Consider the following 23,633-nt stretch of genomic DNA (forward strand, 5'->3'; position numbering starts at 1 on the left):
CTGACGTGATTAAAATCAACAGGAATAAAATCTGAGTTTTTCTGTCCTGCTGCTGTTAGCGATATAGAGTTAGCATAAACACGGGTCGGTAGAACGCCTACATGTCGACATGCCGGTTAAATAAGTGCTGTATGACGCCCTGCGAAAAAAACGAACGCTCTGATAATATATAAAAAAAATTCATGGCAAATGAAAATGCCAGTTATAAAACGAAAAAAGATTCAATTTTGTGCGTTTTTCGTTTGGCAAACACAGTCTGTTTTTCTTTCTCTTCCATTCCCTTCCTCGGTATCGGAAAAAAAAAAAGCACCATGAACCTTACAAATCGAACAGCAAACGAAGGAGGAGTGAGAGCTTCCCTTTGCGTCGGATCAAACGGAAGAAGAAAAAACGTATGAAGGATGGAGACACGTGATGATAAAATAACGAGGAAGGAGGAGTGCGAGGTGGATGTGTATACTTAAATATTTCTTTATGCGTAAACTCAAGTGTGGACCGTTGTACTACATTGTGTGTAGTGTGTAGTGTGTGTGTGCAGCGTGTGTGTAGCCTCAGAGCAGAGCGGGCGTTATCAGAAGCCATGCTTTCCGCCAGCTGCTGCGAGCGATGAGTGGTTGTGCGATGCAAATGCGCGCTGTGCGATGCAAACATTTTTTCCCCCCCGAGCCGCCCCTTTCAACGGCTCCATTGCACCTCAGAATTTTCCATACATCAAAAACAAAAAAAACATCAGGGTTCCTAAAGTTAATGCTCTGAAGGCTGGTGTAAAAATAGACATATACGTGATAAATGCCATGGTTCAGTGTGTGTACGCAATCCGGTGGTCTCCCGGAAACTCCAGGTGCACCTTCTTGCATTCGAGGACACGTACACGCCTAAACCGCTTAACGTACGTGACGATCTGTCACGTCTTTAACAAATGAGTGCGTGCCCGTACCCCACCCCCGCCACCCCACCAACATTTTTTTAAACTATCGCCAAAAACTGAGGTCAGAGGTCAAATGTTGTTACAACCCCCCCCCCCCCCCCCCCAACACACACACATACATGTGTATATATACTCCCTGCACCCCCCCACCAACCCGCTTTCCTTTCAGTGCTTAATGCATGTTGAACTGCGAGGATGAACAATAATCTGCACCCCGAGGTCAAAGGTCAGAGCTCTACACAGGGATCCAAGTTTGCGAATGAATCCTATGAATCACAAACCCCCTGGATTAAAAACAAGAGTCAAGAGGTCAAAGGTCAGAGCTCGTGACCCCTCCCTGAGTCTAAAGAAAACCTGATGCATGTCAAATTCTAAAAACAAAAACAAAATCATCAAGTCCCGTCGTATGATTCCTTGAAAAACCCCGCCCCGGAGGTCAGAGGTCAACCAGAGGTCAATCAGTCTGCCGGACAGTCGTAGGTGTTGATCCACAGCAGGTCGTCCAGGACACCCCAGTGCAGCGAGAGGATGGAGCCGACCACCAGGACGTGCATGATCTGGTGGCTATTGCACCAGTAGTCAAAGAGACCGGGGCGGAAGCGTTCGGGCACGCGGGCGATGTTGATGATTCCGCCCGACACCGCCAACGCCTCCATGGTGAGGAAGTGGCGTACCGCCGTGGGGCTTCCGCCGCCCACGCCCAACAACCGCAGCCCCAGGAAGAAGAAGCGAAAGAGCGCCTGTCCCCCGAACGAGCGGAAGCGGCGCACGCTGCTCCGCGCCGTCACAGCGCAGTAAATGGCGTAACTGGACAGACCGATGTAGGTCAGCAGGGCGGCGCCGCGCAGCAACGGGTAGCACAGTAGCGTGCTGTAGACGATGGGCAGAGCGCCTGCAGAGGGGAAAAAAATGAAAAATAATTACTCATGCATTTCAAACAGAGCTGAATAGTGACGATCCAATCCAATCCGCAGGTAAAAAAAACGCTGCTCGTCCTGTCCATCGAGGATCTGTTTATTAGCCATCGATTTTTTTAACCCAGAATCCCAAAGCGAACCCCACCGATCAGAGACGCCTCAGTAATCATGTTAAAAAAACAAATGGTGGGACGTTAACTGATCTGGTGCCATTTCACACGCGTGATAGCTGCTGGATAACTAATTATTTTTATTTTTGCCTAATAAAAAAATAGTTTTTTGTTAGCATTGTTATACACGGTGAGTTTTGATGTCTTTGTTTTATAGTCAGGAATAGAAAGATACCTGCTTCAATCCGCTTAACACGACTCTGAATACGAGGAACTTTCCCCGCGTTAATATACTACACTGTAGATGTCGCTGACTCTGACGGCATCCAATAACAATAACGACGACACAAACTAACGTCGTTATGATGTCAATCACTGCTTTAGTCTTCACCGTAAATAAACCCAGAGCTCCATGCTGGATGAAACAGTTTACACGTGTAATCACGAGGTAATCGTTTTCCTCCGTCGCCACGTCCTCCATCTGTTCCCGACAGACGATGGAGCTTTATTGCTTCACCCCGTTAGCGAGCTGAATGACTCAGAGAACAGAGTGTGAAGGAAACGGAGTGTAGGTCTCGGTGGAAATCTCTTCAGCTACAGTGCTGCAGCTTCCAAGGTCGAGTGCGTCCCTGGTGGAAAACTCCACTGGCGATACACACTCGGGGGTGAGGGGAGTCGAGGAACGAGGAGAGTGAACGCTGCTGTGGGATTTACAGCAGCCTCAAAGTCATTTCAGGAATGTGTGTGTGTGTGTGTGTGTGTGTGTGTGTGTGTGTGTGTGAATTAGTACAATCTTTTGCAAAAGTCTTTCCCACCAACGTCTTAGAGATCTGAAGTCGGCTCTGATATCAGGAACAAACAGAAACTTCATTTATATATATTATATATATATATATATATAGATATATATATAGATATGACTTCTCTTAGATTTTACTTTAATTTCTGTAAACGTTGTAAGCGAAGGCCTCGGTACGTTGTGTGAGGTTTACATGAATGACGTCAAATCGGATTTCAGGGATCTGTGATGAGGATGAGGTGATAACGAAGCACTGGTTTATTTATTCTATATTTATATATGGTGCAAATCTCAATCTCAATCCTCAGCAGTCAATTCTACATCTAAACTGAACAAAATATTTAATAAAAGGGGCGCGGCTTGATGGTGTGATGTAGCGAGTGGGGGTCACGCTCCAGTCAAGATGTCGTGCGACTGGCTATTCCTGATGATGTCATCTCTAGGGCCGCGACTAACGATTATTTTCATCATCGGTTAATCGGACAATTATTTTCTCGATTAATCAGAATTTCTTTTAAGCCGAATTTTGCGTTACAAATAAAAACTTCAGACTAAAAATATCGCTATATTTTATATACATATATATATATATATATATATAAATAAAGTATTCATCCATTATTTTTTATAGATGCACCAAAAAGCACTGATAATTAAACTACAGTCCTAAATGAATAATAAAATCTGCACCTTACGCTTTCTGTTCCTCACTGCCTTCAATCTTGTTTTACTCATGTTTACGCTGATCATAGCGTTTTAATTAAACAGCGCCCCCACTGTTCATCGACCGCCTCTACACCGCTCCCATACCTCATCCTAAATAATCATTTTTAATCAACACATTTTGAAACTGTGTGTCGTGTATCGGACCCTGTGACAACCTGCAAGCTTATTAACTGGAAATGTTTACATAGAAGGAGACAACAAGTGATTTCTTTGTGAAGGAGTTTAACTGAGACGTGCAGTTAAAAATAAATTTGAACATAATATTATAATTTAACATAATTTATTTTTATATTTATATTTATTTTTATTTAACATAATTTATTTAAATTATAATTTATCGGAAGCTTCATTGTCAGGATCGGAATCGGGAAATAGTTAACAAACAAGAAATAATACCGTATGCCGTCACGCGTAGAACAGACAGCTGGCAGTGTACGCACTACGTAAACACTGTACACTGTATATGCATTTTTTTGTGAATATATAACTTATAACAGTCTCAAACTAGCACCAGCACTGGTGGCTTCTGCTGAGCGATCGATTGAAAAACAAAACCTGGTGAAAATATTTCGATTGAAACGTAACGAGGTAGTTAAATTAGCTGACCTCCGCGGCCTCTTTCCCATCACACCGTTTAACGTTTGTCGCGATCCGGACCGTTCGAGTTATCGTTCATTTCGCAAGTGCAGACGATTCCCGCTTTGTTAACGGCGTGACCGTAGATAGGAGAAATATTCAAACTGTGGGAGTGAGAAGGAATTGCAGGGTGTAGCACAGGTGAGATATATATCAAAAAGAGCTCTTTCAGACCTGCCAAACTTTACACGTTTCGCGTAGGAGCTCCGCATTTTAACAAAAGAAATGCGGAAAGAAATTTTTCCCCCAGGAAATGATTGACAGCTCTTAGACTGTTTTGAGCTCTCTGCTTGGAAGGAGCGCTGATGCAGGGAAAATAGAGGTAGAGTTTTATTTTTGTGTGAAATAAATTCTCTCCATTCTTTAAACTCTGACAGGTAAATAAATATGTGATATCAGTTAAGGAGAATTATCGGTGTTGAGTGGGGCGGTGTCGAGGCTCTTACCCAGCGTGTTAATCATGCAGATGCCGCACATGTCTAAGGTGAGCAGTTTTTTGTAGACGGGTTCTCCGCCCTCGTGGTTCATGAACAGGTGATAGAGGACGGAGCCGAGCTGAGGAGACAGACAGGCCAGGAAGTGGACCACGCCCAGCCACGTCACACTGATCTGAGACCAGGGCATGTAGAGGGGGAGCAGCACCAAGAAACACAGCAGAGGGATGCCTGTCGACAACACACACACACACACACACACACACACACACACACACACACACGTCAGATGATTACTGTGCAGGAGAACCTTGAAGAAGATGGAAGACACTGCGATGTAAGGTGTGTGTGTGTGTGTGTGTGTATACAAGCGCACACACAAGATGATTTGCTTATGCTGAGCTTTATGGTTTAAGATGAATAATCACAACGTACACACACACACACACACACACACACACACACACACACACACACAGTAAGAGTTGTGGAGGTGAGTGGAACAGTGTGGTGCTTAAAGACGTTAATAAGCGTCACACACCGCAGCGCTGCTGAGTTCTGGATCCTGATTGGTCAGAAAATTCTGACAGTAGCACAGCTGCACATTACAGCATCACATATTAATCTATAATCGATCAGCGCGCTCGTTCTGACCCGTTACCGCTTCACAGGGACGCACCACATAAAGTTTTCTGTGGGGAGACTTTTCTTTTTTAACACTTGTGTAAGGAGTCTCCGGTGTCAGAATTCAACAGCGCTGTGGGAAAGCCGGCACGACGCGACGCGGAGATCGCAACACGTTCTGGATTTCGTGTTTTTTTTTTAAATGGCCGTGCTTTTATAAGAAATAAACGTTCTGAACCGCCTTCCGTTCGGCTGAATTATTCATCACTAATCGATCTCTCTCTCTCTCTCCGTGACTCCGAGCTCTAACCCGAGCCCCTAATGGACAACGATTTTTCCGAGGCAGGTAAAATCCAGCAGGTCTATTTCCAGGTGTTTATTTCTCTCCGAGAGAAGAAACCAACAGCTGGGCTGCTAACAATAGGACACAGAAAGACAAACGTGTGTGTGTGTGTGTGTGAGAGAGAGAGAGAGACCACAGATATTGTTGAATTAGTTAGACTAATGAAACTCAACCCACTTTATTAAATATGAGTTTACTGTGGTGTGTGTGTGTGTGTGTGTGTGTATACATTAGAGCTTTTTCCTCTCCTCTGTTTAAACAGCGACGCTGAAGGACGCAGGTGAACAGAAGTGGAATTTGAGCTGATGAATCATCCCGCAGACCACGGACGTCGGTTGTGTATTATGGTAATAACGTGGAGGACGGATCGGGTGTCGCGCCGGACGGACGTTCCCAGTAGAGTTAAGCGTACAGGTGAGGATTCACTGCTGGGAAATACACACCTCGGTATTCAGACCTCAGACCTAACTACAGACTTGGGCGCTGAGTCAGACGTTACGTAACGTATTAATGAACAAATCATCCCTTTGAAGACCTTCGGAAGAGACGCGTAACCCTTCAAACCGCGCGCGCATTTTCTTTACAAGAGAGCGCGTCGAATTAAAAACAGCAAAACAGCGAATTAAAAGGGTGGTTTAAAAAAAAACAACAACGGCTACATCACGCACGTGTTACGGTTTCATGACCTCGGGTGTCTTAGTATCTCGCGACCTCGCCAAGTCGTGCGCAACATCTCCGAGTAACGAGAAATAAGAGTGTGTGCTGGATCAAGCGCTATTCTATACGCTGACGGAAGCCTTTTTGTTGCAGCGATTAATGCGACCGTTACGACTAGGGCTATCGGATAAACTAGACTCCGGTTAGATTTCTCGTCGTCTTCTCGTCCGTCTCGTCGTACATCCCCCTCGATTTATTTTTTAACATTCTCCTTATTTTGACGGCGAAGAAATAAACGCTTCGAAATCTCCTTCTGCGGTCCGCGTTTTCTATCCCTGGTTTTTCCCCCGGGGTTTAAAGGCGAGTGTTTGATCCGGATGCGAGATGTGAACTATACGCATCACTACTGACGTTAACCTTCCGTCCAAAACTCTGAATAAGCGTGTACACACTTTGTCCGTTCGTCTGTCTGTCTACGTTATCCACATGCTAAGGAACTTGAATGTTCTTTTACGCCAGGCGTGTGTGGAAAACCTTCTCCAGAACTTTCAGGATGGAATCAAAAACTAAATGTAAAAAAAAAAACACAGTCACAGAAGGAGGACTCTGAATCTCGGCGCTGTCGTCCACGTGCTGGTGTGGAAAGCAAATGTGAGCTCCCAGAGGGTGTGTCCAAACAAAACGCATGCAAAAAAACGCTCGGCTTGCTAACACGCACACACACACACCCTACAATGTAGGGCTCGAGTGTCACAGCACTACACACACTCACATTTCATCTAATCAGGATTTACAGGTTTACAGCTCATCATTGTTTAAAGTATATCTTGTTTTTAATCCGTTCGACGAGCCTCGCTAAATCACGATGAACATCGACATGAGCACAAAAAATAATAATAATAAAATCCTGCAACACCACGAGTCCATGCTCCCGTCTCCTGAAGCGACATCAGCGCCAGGCTCAAGTTCAGCTGCGTCACCTGTTTAGAGATGCGCCTTTTCTGCTCGCAGGACAAAAAATGAAAAGGCTCGCCAAACAGGGAAGAGAAAACGCAGCGAAAGTCACGGATTCCAGTGGAGACGAGTCGGTCCGATGTGGGGCTGCAACTAACGATTCTTTTAATCGGCGATTAATCTGTCGATTATTTCTCCGATTAATCGGGTTAAAAGGCCATTTTTAACTTTCTGTATTTAAAAAAAAACAACAACAGCGTGTCACTTCACGTCCTGCCCGACGTCGTCCTTCACACACTGTGTAAATGAAAGACTATGATAAAGGTATTAAATGTATATATGTGGGTTATGCTTTACACTGTGCAAAGATTTTTTTTTTTTAAATATTAACATAAACCAGCTGATTGTCCACGAGCTTTAAAGCAGGAGTTAAATCACTCGATTAAAAACGCTAAAGAATAAAAACAAAAGCAGAAACTAAGTGTTACGTGATAAGAGGTTGAATGTTCTACGCGTTATTCTGTAACTGTACCACACTTCCTACATTTATATACAATCACACGTTCTAACCCCATCACAGTCACCGCTGTCATAAACACACACTTACTTTAGTCTGTAAATATCGATAAATAGAGCATCAAACCACATATTTGATCAGAATGAATATTTTAGTCGGAGTTACTGCGCTTCCTTTCTATTGCGCTTATCGATTAGTTGTTGCGGCCCTAGTGTCATCATATTATTGATAAAAGAGAGGGAAAAAACTCGGACAGATGGAAGGTGAAGCGGTGCTGAGACGGCAAAATAAAATAAAATAAACGCAAATATAAATGAATAAACATTCGAGAAGGAGAAAACATCGAGGCCTCTCTTTTGCATCCGCAACGGACAAACGGCGAAAAAATTAATAAATAAACAAACAATGATGAGACTATTTTTTTTAAAAACTTGCGTATAAATTTGCAATAAAAAGTTACAAATATTTTTTTTAAAAATATGATTAAATAAATAAACAAACTGTAAATAAACTTACTTATAAAAGACAAAAGAGATGTTGAAGCCTCTTGTGTATTTGCATTATTTAAAATACAATTTTTTTTTAATGCAAAAAATTTATCAACTTAAATATAAATGAATAAACATGCAAGGCTGTAATACCAATATTAATCATTGGTTAATTAATTAAATGAACTCAAAATAAATTCCTAATTTTTTTAATAAACATGCTTTTTTTTTTCTTTCTTTCTTTCTTTTATTAAATCCAAGTATCTTACATGTTCAATGTTTTTTTCTGAATTTTTTTTGGCTTGTTTACTGATTGCAGGACGGAAACAATTTACACCTCAAATGAGCTCAATGATCAATCGCAAGTGGGTTTGATATCTAAAAGGAATCCACAGACAAGGCACAATCCGATCTAATCACAGGTCTGATCACGGTGATGAGCATGTGCCCGTCAGCTGACCTGAAACATGAGTATACACACTGATTGCTTGTCTTTTATTACATTCGCTTGGTGTAGGGGGCGTGGCCATGCTTTGTCATTAGCAGGTCAACAAACACGTGACAGGAGTTTAAAAATTCTCATGTCGTTAATGTCGTTTTTCAGACGGAGAGAAGGAAGAAAAATCACAAAAACACGGACGGTTATGGATTTCGGACGTTTAAATCTAATCCCGTCCGAATAGGGCTTCACGGCACGAAGAGCTGGCACATACCCAAATGAGACGTCTGGGTTTATTTTAGCCGACGTGTCCTAGGTGTGACCGAGACGTGCTTTTCTTACTTGCAAATTGCAAATGGAAAAAAAAAGGTGAATAAATTTGAAGTCATTCGAGTTAAACGCAAATCGAGCGGCAGTTTTCCGGAAGCATCAGACGTACAGTCTGTACCAGGTCTTTCTCCTGAACTCGCTTCAGTCTTCTTCATATGGATTTCAAACGGAAATAAAAACATCAAACTCACAGACTTTTCTGGACCTTGGCGAGAACTGAATATCGAGGCGAACTATAGAGAAAGTATCGCGATGTGATGTTTTCTCCACATCGTCCAGCCTCGTTTAAAGTGTTTAAATCAACACGCTGAATCAAGTGTCGAATTAAACATTAAGACTGCTCGCTCAACCCAATCTCGCCGTGTCGCATTCATTTTAAAGGTTAAAGTCGTGTTTGGAAGTGTGTAATACGCGTGCACTGTTTTAATGTCCGTAAACATCTTTCAGGTGTTTACATACATGGTCACGGCATTTAAGGAAGCTCAAAAACCGTTGAGTTGTTGAAGACAGGACGCAATGCATTTTCTCCACAGGTTCCTCCACTCAGGCTGTGATAATGCACAGATGCATGAAGTAATGCAGTTTTGTTGTTGGTGCACTCACCGTGTGTGTAGATGTTTCCCAGCTCATTGTGCAGGTAAAATAGGCTCCTGATGCAGTCCTGCACGGAGGAGATGGGTCTGTAGCCCGTCAGGACGTATCTGTTGAACTGGAGGTGAGGAGGAGAGTTCGACCAGTCCAGTAATCTGGGTCCATTTAGATAGGCCATTGCACAAAAAAAAAAAAAAAACACACACACATACACACACAACATATAGCATGCAACATGCAACACCACACGCTGCAGAATCTCCCTGTCTGGATTACACACGCTGCTGACAGGTGCGCGTGCATCGGGATGTGGAGCGCGTGCCTGCAGCCATGGCGAGCTGGAGAACAATTTAAATAGTGACCATTTTAAAATTAAAAATAAAAATAAATAATAATAAAAAATAAAAAAAAACTTGAGCTGTTGTTTTGTCCTGACTTTTCCCAATTATCTCAAATGTTTGATTTGTTTGTCACCTACAAAGAAAAATCTGACATCCGACCTCACATACACATCGATTTTGCGACATCGCCACCGAGCAGAGAGCTAACTCTGCTAGCTAGCGCGCGCGCTAACCTCTGACTGACTCCGGACGAGCTCGCGCCTAACGGTCATTTGCATAAACGCTAATTAGCAACATTAGCATGTTGAAACGAAAGGACGGTTTATTTTAAAATAAATAAATAAATAAACACATAAAACCACTACTTTCTACTCGAATTGACTGTTCATTCCTTATTTCTTTGATTGGCAAGTTTCACTTTTTTCTTTTTTTTAAAAAAATACACTTTAAAACTTAATTAAATCACGTTTTCATCCGCTTTGACTGACTTCATGTTCACTCCACCTACTATTCCAACAAGCAGCTCCAAGTTCTAGAAGTTCCCCGTGATTCACTTAAAACCGTTTAAAGTCTTTAGTGGCTAAAAGTAAAATCATTCAAAAAGAAGGTAGTGAGGACTGAGGAGTGGATTTCAGTGAACGCGAATGAATTATCCGCTTATAACAGAGTAATTAACCAATAATTGTCGCTCATTTCACCACTTAGTCGATTCAGAAGCCCCACCGTGTCGGAATCAGGTCAGTTATTTAATCTGGTCTGTTTAACGGTATGATTTATGTCTCTTGGTGTCCATTTGTTCGATTATTTTTAAGTTTTCAAGGTAAACCGAATGAGACTAGCTAGACTAACGCTCTCTCATAAAGATTAAAGCTGAATTATTTCAGTATTTTTGTGTTCATTTCCTGGTATGTGAAAAGGAAATAACAAAAAGAGAGAGAGAAGACAATCTATAAAAAAAAAAAAAAAACTCCATTCAATCACATCCAGTCATTTAAGCAGGCTGTCCCCCCCATACACACGAGCAAGCGCGCACACACACACACACACACATGTATACACACACATAGCTAGCTAACATGTAGCCGCCACCTGCTAACCCAAAGCCAGCTGATTCAATCAGATTGGCGAAATCATAACGTTAGAAATGATTCGATATTCCAACAAAACAATTCGGCAGAAAGTCAGAAAATGTGGCACTGTTCGAAGCCAGCGGTCATGCCCGGTGCTGTACGCCGCTATGGGCCGACAGGAAGATGGACTGGAGCCGGGCAAAAACCATAACACACTCCCCGGCTCGCTTGATTTTTATTCCGAAAAAGGAACTTGGCGCAGAAACACACAGGATCCGGCTTTTCTGTGTGATTATCCTCGCAACAAATTTTGACCTCCAATCCGCCTAAAATCCCCCGAACACCTCTCTTCTGCCATCTACTACACCGGCGTCCATATCAGTCGCTTTTCACTCGGTGCAGCGATGAACGACTCGAGAATGAATCTGCTCCGTCTTTTTGAACGACTCTTTAAAGTGATTCGACTCGCAAGCATCAATTTTTTGAGTTAGTTTGCTTGCATAAAACTGCACTTTCTGTTATATTATCACATATACGCCTTTCGTGCTTACAACCTGGAATACATGTTTTACGTCAAAATAGGTGTCCAAACGAATATTTCTGGATGCTGATGAATCGAATGAATCAAAGCTCGCTGACTTCGAACGGAGTCGCTTAAACGAGTGTATTCAAAAGAATCGATTCAGAAAAATGAGTCGTAATTGCAAGCGCTGATGATCCGGATCAGTCCCTCCTCTACGGAAGGACTACAGTGATGAAATACACTTCACACACACACAAACACACACACACAGGCACCCCGTTCATGTCTGGGAAGGAAGCTTGTACACCATGTGAGATTAATATATGATGTTTTTAAGCCATGCAATTTGGCATATTGAGCCTAGTGCTGTGCATGTAAAAATGACATGGACTAACAATAACAACATGCAGCATCATATCATGCAGGGGTCAAATCCAGCCCGTGAATACAATTTCTCGTTTTAATTAAGCAGAAGTATAAAGCAGTTTGTTGTAACTGTGATTCAGGAGATTTAATAACCTCTGGAGAGACTAAAGTAGGGCATAGGGGGCAAATTTGCATATCATCAGCACATATTCTCAATTTACACATTTTCCTTTTCTCCTTTTTTATTTTTCCCCACATGGCAAAAAAAATTTTTTTTTAAAAAGTTACCTCTGTAATGTCAGTGTTTAAGAACAAAGATCAGACATATTATTTGCCAAAACAATACAAATATAAGCTACACTGGTTATACCCGTGTTACTAATATGCTAATAATGAAGTCTAAATAACGAAATGTCACGAGAACAACACAATATGGTTTCAATTTGTATTAGAATAAAAAAATAGCTGGTTTATAGCACATTTTCAAACAGATTCTTCGCAAATTAGCATTACAGAAATCTAAACTCGAGTTATTTTAATATCAGATAGTCTAGGAATCCTAATATATTGGAATGTAAGTTAAAGTTAGCTACAGTGATGTGAAAATAATATTGTATACTGTAAAAGGGATAGATTGGTTATAGTCAACTGTTCATACGTGAAGGGGAAGCAGGAAGTTGTGTAAAAATATTAAACTCAAAGGCGTGGCACATTTTTGTGACTGTAGTTTGCTCAATGCAGTGTGGATAAGATCGGGGTGATGTGTCGTATCTTCTGGTTCTAGTTAGGACTCTAGCAGCTGCATTCTGGACTAACTGGAGTTTGTTTATGCTCCTACTGGAACATCCAGACAGTAAGGCATTACATTAGTCCTGTTCATTAATGTGCACTGCCCGTGTAAATAAATAAAACATAAACTGCTTAGTTGTGTCCTGTCTCAATTGTAAGTCGCTTTGTATAAAAGCATCAGCTACATGAGATTATTGTAACCCACTGAGTTTCAAAAACATCACCTCCGCTAACACCCTAACACACTTCAACTTTCATACAACCAACCATATTATATATATATATATATATATACAGTGAGGGAAAAAAGTATTTGATCCCCTGCTGATTTTGTACGTTTGCCCACTGACAAAGAAATGATCATTCTATAATTTTAATGGTAGTTGTATTTGAACAGTGAGAGACAGAATAACAACAAAAAAATCCAGAAAAACGCACGTCAAAAATGTTATAAATTGATTTGCATTTTAATGAGGGAAATAAGTATTTGACCCCTCTGCAAAACATGACTTAGTACTTGGTTTAAAAACCCTTGTTGGCAATCACAGAGGTCAGACGTTTCTGGTAGTTGGCCACCAGGTTTGCACACATCTCAGGAGGGATTTTGTCCCACTCCTCTTTGCAGATCTTCTCCAATCATTAAGGTTTCGAGGCTGACGTTTGGCAACTCGAACCTTCAGCTCTCTCCACAGATTTTCTATGGGATTACGGTCTGGAGACTGCCTAGGTCACTCCAGGACCTTAATGTGCTTCTTCTTGAGCCACTCCTTTGTTGCCTTGGCCGTGTGTTTTGGGTCATTGTCATGCTGGAATATCCATCCACGACCCATTTTCAATGCCCTGTCTGAGGGAAGGAGGTTTTCACCCAAGATTTGACAGTACATGGCCCCGTCCATCGTCCCTTTGATGCGGTGAAGTTGTCCTGTCCCCTTAGCAGAAAAAAAACCCCAAAGTATAATGTTTCCACCTCCATGTTTGACAGTGGGGATGGTGTTCCAGGGGTCATAGGCAGCATTCCTCCTCCTCCAAACACGGCGAGTTGAGTTGATGCCAAAGAGCTCCATTTTGGTCTCATCTGACCTCAACACTTTCACCCAGTTGTCCTCTGAATCATTCAGATGTTCATTGGCAAACTTCAGACGGGCATGTATATGTGCTTTCTTGAGCAGCGGACCTTGCGCGCGCTGCAGGATTTCAGTCCTTCACGGCGTAGTGTGTTACCAATTGTTTTCTTGGTGACTATGGTCCCAGCTGCCTTGAGATCATTGACAAGATCCTCCCGTGTAGTTCTGGGCTGATTCCTCACTGTTCTCATGATCAATGCAACTCCACGAGGTGAGATCTTGCATGGAGCCCCAGGCCGAGGGAGATCGACAGTTCTTTTGTGCTTCTTCCATTTGCGAATAATCGCACCAACTGTTGTCCCCTTCTCACCAAGCTGCTTGGCAATGGTCTTGTAGCCCATTCCAGACTTGTGTAGGTCTACAGTCTTGTCCCTGACATCCTTGGAGAGCTCTTTGGTCTTGGCCATGGTGGAGAGTTTGGAATCTGATTGATTGATTGCTTCTGTGGTCAGGTGTCTTTTATACAGGTAACAAACTGATATTAGGAGCACTCCCTTTAACAGTGTGCTCCTAATCTCAGCTCGTTACCTGTATAAAAGACACCTGGGAGCCAGAAATCTTTCTGATTGAGAGGGGGTCAAATACTTTTTTCCCTCATTAAAATGCAAATTAATTTATAAAATTTTTGACATGCGTTTTTCTGGATTTGTTTGTTGTTATTCTGTCTCTCACTGTTCAAATACAACTACCATTAAAATTATAGACTGATCATTTCTTTGTCAGTGGGCAAACATACAAAATCAGCAGGGGATCAAATACTTTTTTCCCTCACTGTATATATATATATATATATATATATATATATATATATATATATATATATATATATATATATATATATATATATATATATATATGGCTTCAAATGGCTTAACTAAAGAAGAAACAAAAAGTTAAAGAAGTCATGTCACAGGAGAAATCCGCATTGAAATCCGCATTGAATTTGACTTCAGACTATGATGACTTCTACAAACTTGTTTTAAAGAACCAACAGCTACTCATACCAGCAAGGTCAGAAATAATATATAGCTGGAAGAAACAGTAGGGGTAAATATAGTTTTGACCTTAAATGTGTGTTGGGGCATAGTGGTGTTTTGGCATGTTGAAAAGGTGGCAACCCTTCCATATAGTAAGAATACGTTACATCTATGAGTGAAGTAGCTTTAAATATCTTCAAATGTACAGTTGTTTTACTACAGGAACTGGACATACAACAAATCCAGCCGTGTTGCAGGCACTTCTGATTTGGGCCGTGTTTGCCACAAATCTCCCTCCTCCAACCAGCCAGAGTTGCTTCAAGGTGAAGGAAACTCAGTGTTGCAATGTGGACTTTGCTCCCGGATCTGACCTGGCAGGAGAAGGAGATTTTGAAATCACCACCATGCAATGGAAAGGGGCAGTTGTAGCTCAGGTGTTAAGACAGTGGACTCCTGATCGGAAGGTCATGAGTTCAGATCCCAGCACTACCAACCTGCCACTGCTGGGCCCTTGAGCAAGGCCCTTAACCCACAACTGCTCAGTTGTATTAAATGTGATACTGTGTGTAACTCGCACTGGAAATAGAAATGGAAAGGGGCTTTGGCATCGACATGAGCTCCTGGCTCCAGAAGGACAAGTCCTGCACTCTACGTAAAAACCCCTACATGGGAGGCCAAAAGCAGAAGCTCCCCGTTTCTGTAGTGGATGGAGACCAAGTCAGAAGTGCAGTATGAAAGTTTCCAGCTCTGTCCACCAGTCCAGAGGTCTAGAAATATACTGATGCTGGCTGAATCTTCAATGGAGAAAATGTAAAAAGACGAGTTTACAGGAGCCATGGCGTCTCCTGTGTATACTACACATGTATACTACCTTCTAGTTACAGGGTTTCCAGCCGTCCACTCCTGCACCCAGAGCTAAAGGATGAATTCAGAAGCCTCCCTGCAGCATATGATATGAATATAATATGATAATGACAAAGCATATGATAATCATACAAAGCAATACAAAGATTGACAAGTTTGGTACTCATTACATCACAAAGGTGAATGAGACAATACCTTTCCACAGACTCTGAAACAGCCTCTAGCATGTAGGAAAGAAAGCCTTGTCCACTTCACTTTTGTTCCAGAATGTATACAAGTGCGCTCTTGTTGACTGGAAATGCTGTGGCTGTGTGCAGGTGACTCTGGGTGGAGAGGTTCGATCAAGCAGTGCCAGGCGTCCATGCAGGGTCTGATTGTGGATGAGGTGAAGACATGTCTGGACGTGGAGGTTTTGCCAGTGTGGGAGGTGTAAGCCTGCAGACTGAGTATCATCACTGCAAGCAGGTCGAGGACAAGTCTCGGAACAAAAGGAGCTTCTCAAGCAGCTTCATTTACAGGTTTGTAGAATTCTTAGCTTTTTTAAGTAACTGTGGTTCAGTGAAACCCAGATTCCCGGCGGGGGCGGTGAAAATCACCTGGTCACTTTTTTTCTGAATACTAAGACCTTTAACAAAAGTCACAAAGCCGTGGAATTTGATAATAATACCGTAACGCCACAGAGAATTTCACCAATCCTGTAACTAGAAGGTAGTATACACGCGTAGCATACACAGGAGACACCATGGCTCCTGTGAATTTGTCTTTTTACATTTTCTCCATTTTTCTCCAAGCTTAGATGGGGATAAAGAGCCACTAACATTCTTTGTAGATTTAGTGGAACTTGCAGCTACCAATGCAGAGGGAACTTATCAAGTACTTATGGAAAACCCCATGCACCATGCTTTCACAGAAGCTGTTCTGAAAGAACTTTTTGTTTGTTTTGCTTAGTGATGAGCAGTGTTGGGTAAGTTACTCAAAAAAAGTAATCCACTACAGATTACTAATTACTACTTTAAAATTGTAATCCGATTACCTAATATTGAACGCCTGATTCTAATTTTAAGGATATGAAGGTGTGATAAATGTAAGGGTGTACTAAGTTTTTCCCATCTGACTGATTTGCTTGAGCAATGCATTCGCTCCAACGCAATAATGTACTTACAAAAAAAGTTATTGCTTATTAGCAGTAGACAACTAGCTATCTCACTTTCTTAAACATACCATTATCTAGCGAGCACCACACCCAATCCCCCAGGTTCTCTCTCCCCATGCAAATGTAGTCCATACTGACTGTAAAGGGTCAGAATATAAAAGGAATGCACGGGCTATATAACATGTACAAACCTGAAGTCTTTTAATACAAACTCGCAAGTCCAGCCATGTTGTAGTCACTTCTGATTGGGGACTTGGGAAAATGAGAACTGCTAAGTGTGGTTTTGATTTAGACAGCGTTTGAGAAGATGTGTCCACAGGGTCGACTGGCAGAGCGATTACTGCTTTTTAACTCGTTCACACGACATTGTTTCCCTTTTTTCCCCTATAGACCTATAAGGGTCCTTGAGAGTAGAACAGTCCTAATAATCTCTTCTGTCCCTCTCTCCTTCTGCTGAGCCTCACACGATTTTATAGAGATACTAGAGATCCTGATCCCCTCTGCTCTCCGGACCTGCCTGATCCGTTTCGGATGTCATACCTCTGTATGGAGCTCAAATCTTCTCCAATTCCAGACTGCTGGGACTACGGCTGCTTCTAAGGCCAAACAGACTTCATATAAATCCATAATGAACTTTTTCACACTATCCGGTGTCACCCAGATGAGGACGGGTTCCCTTCTGAGTCGGGTTCCTCTTAAGGTTTCTTCCTCTTAACATCTTAGGGATTTTTTCCCCTCACCACCGTCACCACCGTCTCGCTCAATTGGGATAAATTCACACTTTTAATATCTGTATACCGTGTTTATATATTTCTGTAAAGCTGCTTTGAGACAATGACCATTGTAAAAAGCGCTGTACAAATAAAATTGAATTGAAAAAAATTTAATAATAAGACGGCCGCAACTCGGGAGGTCATCCAAACCCACCTTAATTCACACCAAATCGTCAAACACCACACACACACACATCATAAGTGTCACGTATCGTAACGTAACGGAGATATGACGGATGCAAACGCAGTTTGAAGAGGTTTTATTTAGGAGAGACCCAGGCAGGAAAATCCAAAACGTGATCCAAAAAACGTAATCCACAAACATGCAAGAGGTCAGGCGATCGGCAAACAGGCTTACACAGGGCTAGGCAGGAATCAAGGTCGTGGTCACGGAAAACAGGGTCGAGACACAAAACACGTTACATGTAGCATCTTCGGCTGGGGATTTGTCTTAGAGAAGATTTGAACTCCCCACGCTTACCTTGACAAAAAGACCTGACAGTTAAACTACATCTAACGAGCCCCATTGTGAAAAAGGGAGAGGCGTACTTATTGGGTTGAACAAACCCATAGACATAAACTTGTATGGTTACTCACAACAGGTACCCCAGCTCAGTGCACCGGTTATCATTCAACCATCTGCTAACGCTGCTGTTACTGTGAACACAATACAATAAATACCCCCACAACATGCGACATAGAGATTTGAGATAAATATAAGACATACCTGAAAGCGACCTCTGCCGCCCACTCGCCATAACGCACACACCACCAGCTCCGCTATAAAACCGTCCATAAGCATATTAGCCTTGAGAGTTTCACATCATTACACCATGAGTAAAGCCTCAGTGTACCTGGACGGAAATGCCAGGGGGCGAGGAACCCAGAATCACCAGGACACATATGCACCATCAAAATAAGGGGCCATAAATAATATGGTAGCTCCCACCTCATTGGTCTGCCAAAGCCATAACCTCAAACAGGGCTAATAGGATGGTTAAGCACTTATCCTACCACAATACCAGTATGTAAGATTTGAGAATCTAGATTTCAACAATACTGCTGTATAAAAGGAGACACAAGAGGGCGATTAGGATCCATGTGTAAGAAGGTTATTGCAAGCACTCACAAAACAATCAAAGCCATAATACAAAAACAGAAGCAAGTCCTATGTGGTAGGTTAGAGGTACTCAGAGTCCAAAACATTCCAACGTTCCATGTCAAGGCAAAGGCAGAGGTAGGTAAGCAGTAAGGCAAAGATAAGGGCAATTCCAAAAATCCATAAATAGAGACAGGCAGGCAAAGGTCATACACAGGACCCAGTGAGGGTAATAACGGTCATACACAGGATCCAGTGAGGGTAATAACGGTCATACACAGGATCCAGTGAGGGTAATAAAGGTCATACACAGGACCCAGTGAGGGTAATAACGGTCATACACAGGATCCAGTGAGGGTAATAACGGTCATACACAGGATCCAGTGAGGGTAATAAAGGTCATACACAGGATCCAGTGAGGGTAATAACGGTCATACACAGGATCCAGTGAGGGTAATAACGGTCATACACAGGACCCAGTGAGGGTAATAACGGTCATACACAGGACCCAGTGAGGGTAATAACGGTCATACACAGGATCCAGTGAGGGTAATAACGGTCATACACAGGATCCAGTGAGGGTAATAAAGGTCATACACAGGACCCAGTGAGGGTAATAACGGTCATACACAGGACCCAGTGAGGGTAATAACGGTCATACACAGGATCCAGTGAGGGTAATAACGGTCATACACAGGATCCAGTGACGGTAATAAAGGTCATACACAGGATCCAGTGAGGGTAATAACGGTCATACACAGGATCCAGTGACGGTAATAAAGGTCATACACAGGATCCAGTGAGGGTAATAACGGTCATACACAGGATCCAGTGAGGGTAATAACGGTCATACACAGGATCCAGTGACGGTAATAAAGGTCAAACACAGGATCCAGTGATGGTAATAAAGGTCAAACACAGGATCCAGTGAGGGTAATAACGGTCATACACAGGACCCAGTGAGGGTAATAACGGTCATACACAGGACCCAGTGAGGGTAATAACGGTCATACACAGGATCCAGTGAGGGTAATAACGGTCATACACAGGATCCAGTGAGGGTAATAACGGTCATACACAGGATCCAGTGAGGGTAATAACGGTCATACACAGGATCCAGTGAGGGTAATAACGGTCATACACAGGATCCAGTGACGGTAATAAAGGTCAAACACAGGATCCAGTGACGGTAATAAAGGTCAAAACTTACTAAAATGTATAGAGGCAAATGTATGGCTTTGTAGTGAGTGCATGCTTTATATATGATACAAAAATGAAATTAGAAGCAGAAAAAGCCCTCCACGCAAAGTATTGGAGTTGAGGAGATGGATTTGAGGCCGTTAAACCTCAACTGCTTAGTCATATCCTGTCTCAATTGTAAGTTGCTTTGTATAAAAGCATCAGCTGAATGAGCTCATTGTAAACCACCGAATATTGAAAATATTACCACTAGTAACACCCTAACACACCCGGACATTCATACACACCATCGATTCACACCATTCTGTCCAAACACCCCCAAACTTACACCTATATATCCTGCCCCATGTTATGCATATGCATAAATCCCCGATGTAGAACTGAAGAAGAACTTTTAGAATTTTCTAGAAGGTTCATTTAAAAGACCTATGTAGCATGCACAGGATATATATCTGCTCACACACACACACACACACACACACACACACACACACACACACACGTCAGGGTTGAATTACATCCACTCTTATTGGACATTTTCACAATTTTTATATCCATATTTCTCTATTTTATCAAACCTATTGAATGGTAAATATATTTCTAGAACTATTGGTAGAGATTTTTTAATGTTCTGGCGGACAAATCACTCTAACTTTAAGCTACACAGTGCTGATATCAATCCAGAAATGAATAATGTAAGGACATGATGGTAAGAGCAATACTGACACGCTATCCAAATAAAACTAGTAAAATGTGACCTCAGTGTTCTCTACTTTTAGTCCGCAGGTAATCAGGAGGTATATAGTAACTCTATGTGGGTTTTCATTTTGTCAGCTTGTGGGAAGACATGTCCACCACTTCGTTTAACTCTCTCACACAACATTAACATTATTTCCTGTTTTATTTTCAAACCTGTCATTATGTTATTGACGTATTCATTGACCTATAAACTGTCCTGCCCCAGATCTTGCACATGTGTATAAATACCACATGATGAACGGAAGAAATACCACATGATGATCTGCTCATACACACATCAAGGTAAGTGCAACAACCCCCAGGTATGAATTATGTCAAATTTGATTCGATATTTTCGCAATTTTCATATAAAGATTATTGTATTTCAGGAAATCTATTCAATGGTAAATATATTACTGCAGCTATTATCATGGATTATGTTTTGGGGACTAAATTACTCTAATTAGAAATTACAGAATACTGAGAAAGATGAGGACATAACTGTAAGGGCAATACTAAAACACTATGTGACACTTTGATGTTTTCTACTTTTTGAGTACCAGAGCTCCTCAACACTGCATATACATACATACATATACATATATATTTGTATATATATATATATATATATATATATATATATATATATATATATATATATATATATATATATTATGATATATTTCACAGGAACAAGACACATAACAAATCCAGCCATGTTGCTGATTTGGGTCGTGTTTGCTGCAACTCTCCCTCCTCCAACCAGCCAGAGTTGCTTCAAGGCCAACGAGTCTCAATGTGACAATGCAGACTTCGCTCCGGGATCTGACCTAGCAGGAGAAGGCTTTGACATCACCACCATGCAACGGAAAGGGGCCTTTGTCCTTGACATGAGCTCCTGGCTCCAGAAGGACAAGTCCTGCACTCTGTGTAAAAACCCCTACATGGGAGGTCAAACGCAGAAGATCCCGGTTTCTGTGGTGGACTGGAGACCAAGTCAGAAGTGCAGCATGAAGGTGTCCAGCTCTGTCTACCAGTCCAGCGAGGCCCTGGTCAGCGCCAGCACCTCCTCTATCAAGAACAACTGGAAGTTAGGCTTGCAAATAACCACTCCCAAAGTCCAGGGATCACTGATACTGGCAGGCAGTAACTCCAAGTTGGCAGGGTATTCAATGGGGAAAACCAAAAAAGACAAGTTCAGTTTCACCAGCCATGATGTCAAATGTGATTATTACCGGTAGGAGATGAAAAGGTGTTTTGACAAAGCCATATGTTGATTTATATTTACTTATACAATTACAGCATAATTTATCTTTCTTTTTTTGCGTCCTGCTTTATGGTCTGTCTTCTAGATACAAGGTTTCAGGCAGTCCACTCCTGCACCAAGAGCTAATCAATGAATTCGGACGTCTGCCTGAGATATACAATGAGTCATCAAAGCACCTCTACTACAAGCTGATTGACAAGTTTGGTACTCATTATATCACAAAGGTGAATGAGATAATACATTTCCACAATAGACAATGCAGTAGACTCGTCCATCTCAGATTTAAAGTACTGAAAAATGAATATAACTTCACAGTTCTAGAATGAATACCTGTGTGCAGGTGACTCTGGGTGGAGAGGTTCGCTCTGTGACCAGCATCAAGGAGTGCGAGGCGTCCCTGCAGGGTCTGAGTGCGGACGAGGTGAAGATGTGTCTGGACGTGGAGGCTTCTGTCAGTATGGGAATAGCTGCAAATCTGAAGGTCGAGGCTCATCACTGCAAGCAGATCAAGGAAGAGAGTCTGAGCAAAAAGAGATTTTCTAGTATCTTCAGTGACAGGTTTGTACAGCCTCTCTCTCTCTCTCTCTCTCGCTCTCTGTGTGTAACCTAATTATTGTTGATATTATTACAAATCCCTGTCGATAAAGAAGGTGCCTGTACGAGCACTTAGTTCAGCTGGCTAAATTACTTCAAATATATATAAAACATTAGATTATTCCAAAAAACATTTCTCTCATCCCAAAAGAGAAACAAATGTGATTGGTGGCCACACTCAGAGTGTCGACCTCCTTTTCTCATCAAATAATGACCCAAAGGCCTATAAGGAGTGGGTCTCATCTCTGCCTGCTCACCCTGATGTGCTTTCCTACTCACTCGAGCCCCTTCACGAGCTGCTGCCGGTAAAGGAACCAATCCGAGAGCATCTGTACACTGCCATCAAGGACTACATCCTCCAGAGGGCTCTGTTGAAAAACTGCACAAGCCCATGTAAGATCGGTGTGAAGACCAATCCCAACGAACCGTGCAGCTGCAGCTGCCACAACAACCCGGGTGTGGCTCTCAACTGCTGCCCAACTCAGAGAGGATTTGCTCAGATCACTGTAACTGTGATTAAAGCCACAGGTTTATGTGGAGATTACTTAAGTGAGACAGATGGATTCGTCAAGATCCTCCTCAATGGAAAGATTAGTTTTGGCCAGACGTCTGTGATAAAGAATGATAACTCACCCAAGTGGGACTGGGATTTCCATCTTGGAACTGTGGACCTTACTCATTTCAGCAGTGTGAAGCTGGAGGTGTGGGACGAGGACAGTAATTCAAATGATGACTTTCTTGGGGAATGCAGCATCCCAGTGAAATCTGGAGTTGAGACAAATGTCTGTGCACTCAATCACGGAGTTCTCTATTATAAAGTGGAGGTGAAGTGCGTTCACGGTTTGGCTGGTTCTTCATGCACGGAGTACAATCCCTCTCCCATGGAGGCACAGCTGGAGAAAGTGTACGTCTCCCGGAACGCTCGCCCGATTCCCAGAGGCATGCTGCTGGAGATGGGAGTGCTCCTCGATGAGCGTATTCCCCGCTTCAATCAGAGCAACATTCGCAAAGCTAAAGGTCTTGAGTTGTAGACCAGTTGTGTTCTTTGTGCATACTCACGCCAGTTATCATGCTGTTTGAAGTAGAACAGGTGCACGTGTTACTCATGCCTTTTATAATATTGCTGCCTTTTGCCTTTTTGAAACTTTAATAAAAGTCTCATGAAGCAAAATATTTCTACCATTGTGTAGTTTGTAAATTGCATATTGATGCCATTTATTTCCATATATTTGAATATTTGCACATAATATTGGTGCATTATT

At 42.2% G+C, this 23,633-nt stretch overlaps 2 protein-coding genes across 2 annotated transcripts; one reads left to right on the forward strand and one right to left on the reverse strand.

Annotated features, from left to right (window-relative positions):
* Positions 1-1,061: 1,061 nt before the first annotated feature.
* Positions 1,062-11,319, reverse strand: paqr4a (progestin and adipoQ receptor family member IVa). Its single transcript, XM_017496285.3, has 3 exons — positions 9,506-11,319; positions 4,563-4,781; positions 1,062-1,820 (listed from the first exon to the last, which is right to left on the reverse strand). The coding sequence occupies exons 1-3, from the start codon at positions 9,714-9,716 to the stop codon at positions 1,387-1,389; spliced, it is 864 nt and encodes a 287-aa protein (XP_017351774.1). The 5' UTR covers positions 9,717-11,319; the 3' UTR covers positions 1,062-1,386.
* LOC108280689 (perforin-1) lies at positions 10,522-23,544 on the forward strand. The gene is made up of 7 exons (XM_017496000.1): positions 10,522-10,571; positions 15,865-16,065; positions 20,737-20,813; positions 21,201-21,747; positions 21,863-22,001; positions 22,118-22,335; positions 22,523-23,544. Exons 3-7 carry the CDS (start codon positions 20,786-20,788, stop codon positions 23,400-23,402), a joined length of 1,812 nt encoding a protein of 603 aa, XP_017351489.1. The 5' UTR covers positions 10,522-10,571; positions 15,865-16,065; positions 20,737-20,785; the 3' UTR covers positions 23,403-23,544.
* The last annotated feature ends 89 nt before the right edge of the window (positions 23,545-23,633 follow it).

Source organism: Ictalurus punctatus, chromosome 2, assembly GCF_001660625.3.
Source record: "Ictalurus punctatus breed USDA103 chromosome 2, Coco_2.0, whole genome shotgun sequence".
Taxonomy (NCBI): domain Eukaryota; kingdom Metazoa; phylum Chordata; class Actinopteri; order Siluriformes; family Ictaluridae; genus Ictalurus; species Ictalurus punctatus.

Bases quoted from the DNA above. Each gene is read 5' to 3' on its own strand.
- paqr4a (XM_017496285.3), bottom strand. From the start codon at position 9,716: ATGTTGTGTGTGTATGTGTGTGTGTTTTTTTTTTTTTTTTGTGCAATG. The intron at 4,782-9,505 runs GTGAGTGCACCA...TGTTGTCGACAG, and splicing joins GGGAAACATCTACACACACG to GCATCCCTCTGCTGTGTTTC. The intron at 1,821-4,562 runs GTAAGAGCCTCG...TCCCCTCTGCAG, and splicing joins CTGCATGATTAACACGCTGG to GCGCTCTGCCCATCGTCTAC.
- LOC108280689 (XM_017496000.1), top strand. From the start codon at position 20,786: ATGATGATCTGCTCATACACACATCAAG. The intron at 20,814-21,200 runs GTAAGTGCAACA...TATATTTCACAG, and splicing joins CTGCTCATACACACATCAAG to GAACAAGACACATAACAAAT. The intron at 21,748-21,862 runs GTAGGAGATGAA...TCTGTCTTCTAG, and splicing joins GTCAAATGTGATTATTACCG to ATACAAGGTTTCAGGCAGTC.